A 7,391-nucleotide genomic window follows, 5' to 3' on the forward strand; every position below is an offset into this window, starting at 1 on the left:
AAAAAAATAAAAAAATAAAAAATTGAAAACTCAATATAGTCATCATTGAAGAAATGATAAAAAAAGAGTGTGCTGAAAAAATAAACTGACCTGAAATAACAAAAATGTTATACAACAAGGTAAACAATGCCAATCCATGAACCAGGTGCCAAATTGCAGGATGTGGCCTGATAAGTACCCTGTACACAAATAAATGAGCAAGACCTGAAGTGAGATAAATTATAATACAAAAACAGCTAAGCAAGTCAATAGGGAACTTCAAGCATGAAATGAAGTTGTAATGGAAGTGTTCCATTAATCTCACTTCATCCACATTCTTGCTCCAATACAACAAGGTAAACAATGCCAATCCATGAACCAGGTGCCAAATTGCAGGATGTGGCCTGATAAGTACCCTGTACACAAATAAATGAGCAAGACCTGAAGTGAGATAAATTATAATACAAAAACAGCTAAGCAAGTCAATAGGGAACTTCAAGCATGAAATGAAGTTGTAATGGAAGTGTTCCATTAATCTCACTTCATCCACATTCTTGCTCCAGCGTGATGAGAGACATAGTTACCATGCTGTATTGTGTTCCTCACATTATATTAGCTTTAAGCCTTTAACCACAACTATTATCTTTGCTGCTAAATGCCTAATCTATTTGGGATTAAATGGTGGCACCTTTAAAAAAAGATTCATCTTCCATGCAACATTAGAAGGCAAAAAATTGGGACAGCTACTCCATTTAAGATTGCTAACAACAAATGAATAAAAACAGAAGGAATTAAATGGCAGCAATGAGCACCGACCCAGGTTACCATTATTTGTGATCAAGTGTAGGCATTTAAATAAGTATTGCTGGAATTTCAGGGCCAAATGAAAATCTGAAAATACATCTTTAACTTTTGGTGGATTAAATTAGTGCACTAATGTCATCGACAGCCAATTTTTTCTTTGATGATGAGAAAAATAGTTGACTTGGATCTTCAAATAGACATAGCAATACAGAATCACGAGAAAGGATTCATATAGCTCACCCCAAATTTATTGTGAATGAGGCTTAGCTTACTGTTTTGCTCCAAAATATAAGTAACTGCACCAATCATCTTCTTCAATTCTTCGCCCTGGTTACTAAGAACAAATGTTTTGAATTCAAGTTTTGCTCCAAAACTACTTCTGTCATGGACATATCTATCTACTTTATGCACTCAAGTATATATCAAAATGTGTGTCACGGGCTCACAGCTGCAGCATACCAGCCCTAGAACAACTCCCTGGCTTTCCTAAGATACCAATTTCCAAGTCAAAGTGAATGGTGCTATTATATGCAATATGATCAGGCAAGGCACCATCACGGACCATCTTCAAAAAAATTCACAAGCTTATTCTAAACGATCCAAAATACATATCCCATCCGCAAAAAACATAATACATTAATAGCATTCCTTCTTGTAACAAGAATGGCATAGAAGTATCACTCACCAAGCTTCAGTTCACCCGTAACGCAAGTTGTGTAGGCAAGCCGGTCAGGCTCCACCCCTTTGCTCACCATCTCATCAAATACTTTCTTCGCCATCAATAAGTTTCCTGCCTTATAAGAACCATCTATGAGAATTGTATAGCTAAAAGCGTCAGGAAAAATGCCATAACTGATCATTTCATCTTTCAGCCGCATAGCAGAATCTAAATCCCCATGTTTGCACAGTCCATCCATCATTGTATTATAGGTTATCAAAGTAGGTTTGACATTCCTTCTCCTCATCTCAAACAACAAGAACAAAGCCTTGGTAATATCCCCCAACTGACAGTGTCCATATATCAGAGTGTTGTATGTAACAACATCAGGCATCAAGTTCTTCTTCAGCATCACGGGAATCCATTGCCAGGCATCATTCACTCTCCCTAACTTGCAGAACCCATGCATAAATGCATTGTAAGTCGATATAGAAGGCAAGGCTCCTCTAATTTCCATCTCTTCCCCAAGCCATAGTGCCTCGATAAGCATTCCCTTCTGACAATAACCACTTATAAGAGGGTTGTATGTATACGATGAAACCTCCAACCCTTTATTCAACATCACCCCAATCAACTCTTTGGCCCGATCAAACTCACCTTTCTTTGACAACCCATTGATCATCAAATTATATGTAACATCATTCGGACTGAAATCCCTCCGCTGCATCTCCAGCAAAAGGTCAAGTGCCTGCTGCACTTCACCTTTTTTACATAGTAAATCCAACATCGTGTTATAGGTTACAATTGTAGGCTCGATCCCAATATCCCCCATCATCCCATACACTTCTCTAGCTTTCGCAACCAAATTTCTATCCCTAAGTATCCTAAGAACTCTGTTGCAATTCTTCACATCCGGCAAAAACCTGATCCTTACCATCTTGTCAAAAACAAGTAAACAATGCTTAACATCAGATTTTTTTGAGTAAACCCACAATAATAAATCAAGTAACTTGACCGAGACATCATATTTCAAGTATCCATCAATTAATACATCAACAACACAGTGCAAATTCATGCTGATGGCCCTCTCAGCCACCCAATAAGCAGATGACATCATATCGTTCTGCACAAGAATTTCAAGAACAGTACAAAATACAAATTCTGAATGCTTAAACCCCTTTTGCACCTCAACCCATCTGAACAAACCGAGCACCACACTTGGTCTGTGTCGAATCGACTTTAAAACATTTATAAACAATTCAGAATCAATTATCAAAACATTAAAATAATCGGGAACTTCCCAATAAGTGTTTTTAAATGCCCTAGGATTTTCGTGTAATGTTTTCAAGATTAGGTTTTTGAAATGCCCATCTGGGCACATTCTACTTCTACTGTTTGTACAAACGTATTCACCAGTGCTACTATTGTTGTTGAATCCTGAGAGGCAGTAAGAATGTTGTGTACGAGAAAAGAAGAAACTTAAGCGTACCTTGAAATTGAAATTAAGAAAGTAAAAATAGAAAAAGGAGATGGAGTTTTTAGGGGGCATGAGAGTTTTTGAGCTTATTGTACGAAGGGGCATTTTCTATATAACAAAGTATGTTCAGGAGAAGAAGGATATTGTACACACCACAGCTCGTAGAGGCATAGACGCGTAGAAACGAGAGTTCAAAACAATTGGTAACAAGCCCGTTCTTTGCGAGTATATCATGCTGCAATTTAATCCCTGTTTGTGCCATATTTTTGGCTCATTTTAATGAAAAATTCGACCGTCCCCTGTACATTGCACTTATCAGACGTTGCAACAGTCAAAAAGTATAAAATTTCTTATTTTGCCCATACCAAGTGAAAGTGTCAGCAAATTGTGGAAAGTCACAGAAGTGGGCAAAGAATAGTCAAAATGCTGCATTATGAAGATAGCCACAAAAGTGGGCAAAGAATAGTCAAAAGTATCAGCCATATTTTTGCATTATTAAACACAATGAAGACAGATACAACCACTTCCAAGATTTTTAGGTGACCATTTTAATTGTTTAGACGTTTGCAAATAAAAACTCAAAATAACAAAGACGTCCCCCCTTGAACCAAACACAACGTAAATTTAAAAAAAAAATGAAAAAAAAAATATGTCAATAGGCGGACAGTCCCTACAATTATTGTGAATGGAAAAAAAAATACAAAGTGTTGAAGTACCTTCAAACCAATTTTCACGTTCGACATAAGTACATACACATAATACACGGATAGAACTCTTGCAACGGTGACGACAACATTAAGTCAAAGTGTTGAAATACCTTCAAACCAATTTTCATGTGCCGCATGTGAGGTCCCTAAATGCGATCGTCACGATTGTTGTGTCATGTAATCGCGAAGTCTATCCCACTCATTCCGTTGTATCTCCGGCGCATTTACTTCGACCTGAATTTCATCCTCAGCGTTAGGTAACTCCACCTCGGCAACGTCATCATCCGTTTTCGCTCTTGCGAATGCCTCGTCCACAACTCCCGAACGACGCAGAAAATTGTGAACGGCCATAGTAGCTAAGACAACTGCAACTTGTGTTGGGAACGAGTAACTAGGCAAACGATCAAAGATTTTCCATCTCTGCTTCAACACACCAAATGCACGTTCAATGACATTCTTGCACGAAGAGTGCCTGAAGTTGAACTTCTCACGAGTATTTCGAAACCTACGACGCTGACCTGTTCATTCGTCGTGAAACTGCTGAAAGTGATACAGTATGTTTAAACCTTTGTAAGGGGCCATATACCCCGGTCGATGAGCAAAATCGGAATCCACCAAATAATACTTTCCCGTTGCTGGCTGCGGAAATTCTATCTCCGGGCTGTATATAGCACAAGCTAGAATTCGTGCGTCATGCGTGTTCCCGATATAACCAGCAAGCACGAATGTGAAACATAAATTGAAATCACATGCGACCAACACATTTTGGGTTGGTATTCCTTTTCGACCAATGAAGTGCACCCGTTCGTGGCGCGGGAGCACGGCTCGCACATGTGTTCCGTCAATAACCCCAATACAATCCTGAAATAGTGGATGTTTGTTCGGGTCCGGCTTGTGTGGCTTGACACCGTCATTGTAGTTATGCGATGGTCAAATAATACGTTCAGATAGCGACACAATGGCACGTAGCACCTCTTTGAAGAATTGACAGACAGTTTGCAAAGAGTGATAGAAAATCCTTGTCACCTGTCGATATCCCTTCCCGTGTGCAAGTATGCACAGGAACATACCAACTTTCTCGTAGATATCTACCTGCTGGCTTCTTGTTATACTATATTTGTCTCGCAGCAAATGTGCAAAGTGGCGCAACATTGGTGGGTACATTTGAAACTCTTGGTAGCACATCTGTCCATTCCCGCTCATAGCCTCCATCATGAACATGTGCCCATTTCTGGAGAACAGGAATCGTTGCACCCGATTTTGCTTGTGGGATGATAGATCCGAGCATCGATCCCTGCAACGGCTGAAAATGTGACCCAAGTTGTCATGTCATTCGCAAGACGGTCGAACAACTCATCATCGAGCTCTTCTTCTACGTCAGATCTTGGTTGTAGCACGCAATCAAAGGTCAGATCACCCATAGCGTACCAGCAATCCGGGAACACATTATCGTAATAAGGTTCTTGGCCACCCATTGGGGGACATTCATTTATATAGGAGAATGCAAAAGTTAAGTTTGCCTCGTTGTAGCAAGTGGGCTAATTGATTGGGAGAATGAAAACAAAAAAGACAAAGGCTGCATGATTGGAGACATGTTATACAGCAAAAATGGGCTGCAAGATTCCCTGCAAAATGAGTACATATATAGGACATGCTATTCAACACGAGTAAAATACGCAACATGATACAAGTTGTCAAAAAAATACAATGAATAATCCTATTTATACTAACATTCCCTAAACCTAATTAAAATTGGAATTAAACTCCTAAACTATTGTAGAAACGTAACTAGACTCCTAAGAATAAATCCTATTAACTTGATCAAGGTTTGAGAGTAATGGGTTTCTCCTTTATTATTCTTCAATTTCTCCTTTAATTTAACTTGATCAACGTTGAGAGTAATGGGTTTTACAAATTTGGCACAATTGCTCCCAGTTTGTTTGGCTTCATCTACCTTCATGAAATCTCGTTCTTTGAGCTTATTACCTCCATCATATTGAACTCCATGACTCAACCATGCATTCATATGGTTTTATTGACCTAGATTATTTCCAATTTCTCGCCCGAACCCGCCTTCCACAATCAACCAAAGCACATCACAACAGTAAGCAACACAAATTGACAATAGTAGCTACATAACATTAATACTAACACAAGTGTCCAACCCGTCCATTTATAAGCAGGTAAGAGTACAGGAAAAATTAAATGTTCGGGTGCACCACTACAGTATTACATAAGTACGTAGCAAACAGTGAACTCCTAGTGGAGTGATGCCATTCAATCCATTCGAACTTTTGGTCTGCATCTCTTATGACAGATAACATATCCCAATAGCGCTTCTGCGCCAGGAGTGTACAGGCATAGAAATACAGAGGGGTGCGACGCTGTAGCCGTCCTGCCGCGAGCAACTCCTTGATACATGCAGCCTCGACATTCTTGTTATCATGTATGACGCTATTAAGATTTACGACCACTTCTTCAACTGCAATGGTCGCTCATTCCACGGAAAATGAGAGACCACGGGCCGAAATTTTCTTGTGCTTCCCCTTCCGTCCCTTCGTGGATGATTGTCGTTTCTCACCACTTCGAGCACTCGAAGTGTTCGTACCTCCTAGACTAGTTCCACCGTCCCTCTCATCGCTAGAATCACTGCCCTCTCCATCAACAGGAATGTCATCCAAGTGGTCCCCTGCTGCACTATTCTCAAACACAGCTAAGCCCGTTCTAGACAACAGGCTTGGGGTCGTTGCATACTTGTCACCGTGGTAGCTTTCACCAAATAGCACGCGATAACGGATGTAAATCTCGCTCACATTTTTGTCCTTGAAATCCTTGTAGTCTTTGTTCTCCTGCAGTAATGAATACAAAAAAATATATGCATGAAAATTGAAATATGCTATAGACAAACATATCCTGGTAGGAAAGAAACTCGGCAAAAATCATATTAATGGCAGGACAGAAACTCAGCAAAAATCAGATTAATGGACCCAAGAATTTCATGTTTCAACTTGCAGGGATTTTCTTTCACATTCAATCTGACATTCAAGTGGATATTACACAGTGATGGTTTTACAAAACAAAGAACTCATCACTTAACTGAGACACAACCAGAAGAAAGTCACAAGAAGTTTCAGAGATTGTCTACAGAGACTTTTCTCTCTCAATCTCACTTTCTCTCTCAACAGAAAATGCTCCCCTCTTGCTCACATTCTATTCTCAGCCCTCTTGGTCCTATATATATATATATATATATATATATATATATATATATATATATATATACACACACATCAGTTATAACGACTACCAGATTACAAGTAACAGTTTCATTGATTCTAACTAATTGTAACCCGCTTAACTGATTACCAAACTGTAGTGTTTAACCAACTGAATGCAAGAATCAATTAGTTACAACATGGTATGCAGGTACTGAATTTATCAATCCAAAAGAATCTGATAAACCTGTATCAGAATTGATCAAAGAGACTACAGGTAAACTGGGGGTGGATTACTGTTATGAGTGCACTAGAGTTCCAGAGCTGCTAAATGAACAAAGTGGTAAAATTCCTCAAATCTTCCTGTCAATTTTAGTATCAGTAATGGCTTTTCCTATTGATCATAACATAAGACTAATTTCTTTTTAACCGTGTCATTTAAACAGGGACTTGGGACAATAGTTTTCATTGGTGCAAGACTTCATTTAAGTGGGGAGCTCAAATACATTCCGCTCTTGTGTGGTAGGACAATTAAGGGGTCCATTTATGGT

The 7,391-nt window shown here is 39.1% G+C and overlaps 2 protein-coding genes across 4 annotated transcripts; both read right to left on the reverse strand.

The window, feature by feature from the left end:
* Positions 1 to 324: 324 nt before the first annotated feature.
* On the reverse strand, positions 325 to 3,128 carry LOC111398983 (pentatricopeptide repeat-containing protein At1g22960, mitochondrial-like). 3 transcript variants are annotated; one of them, XM_023026168.1, is made up of 3 exons: positions 1,469 to 3,128; positions 1,024 to 1,110; positions 325 to 395 (listed from the first exon to the last, which is right to left on the reverse strand). In XM_023026168.1, the coding sequence occupies exons 1-2, from the start codon at positions 3,021 to 3,023 to the stop codon at positions 1,052 to 1,054; spliced, it is 1,614 nt and encodes a 537-aa protein (XP_022881936.1). In that variant the 5' UTR covers positions 3,024 to 3,128; the 3' UTR covers positions 325 to 395; positions 1,024 to 1,051. The 3 variants fall into 3 exon arrangements, with proteins under 3 accessions (XP_022881936.1, XP_022881937.1, XP_022881938.1); XM_023026169.1 differs by having other exon boundaries at positions 1,024 to 1,117; XM_023026170.1 differs by having other exon boundaries at positions 332 to 395; positions 1,024 to 1,348.
* Positions 3,129 to 3,784: 656 nt separating this feature from the next.
* On the reverse strand, positions 3,785 to 4,837 carry LOC111398355. Its single transcript, XM_023025270.1, has 3 exons — positions 4,652 to 4,837; positions 4,192 to 4,486; positions 3,785 to 4,143 (listed from the first exon to the last, which is right to left on the reverse strand). The coding sequence occupies exons 1-3, from the start codon at positions 4,835 to 4,837 to the stop codon at positions 3,785 to 3,787; spliced, it is 840 nt and encodes a 279-aa protein (XP_022881038.1).
* Between the last annotated feature and the right edge of the window lie 2,554 nt (positions 4,838 to 7,391).

Source organism: Olea europaea, chromosome 8 (assembly GCF_002742605.1).
Source record: "Olea europaea var. sylvestris chromosome 8, O_europaea_v1, whole genome shotgun sequence".
Taxonomy (NCBI): Eukaryota; Viridiplantae; Streptophyta; class Magnoliopsida; order Lamiales; family Oleaceae; genus Olea; species Olea europaea.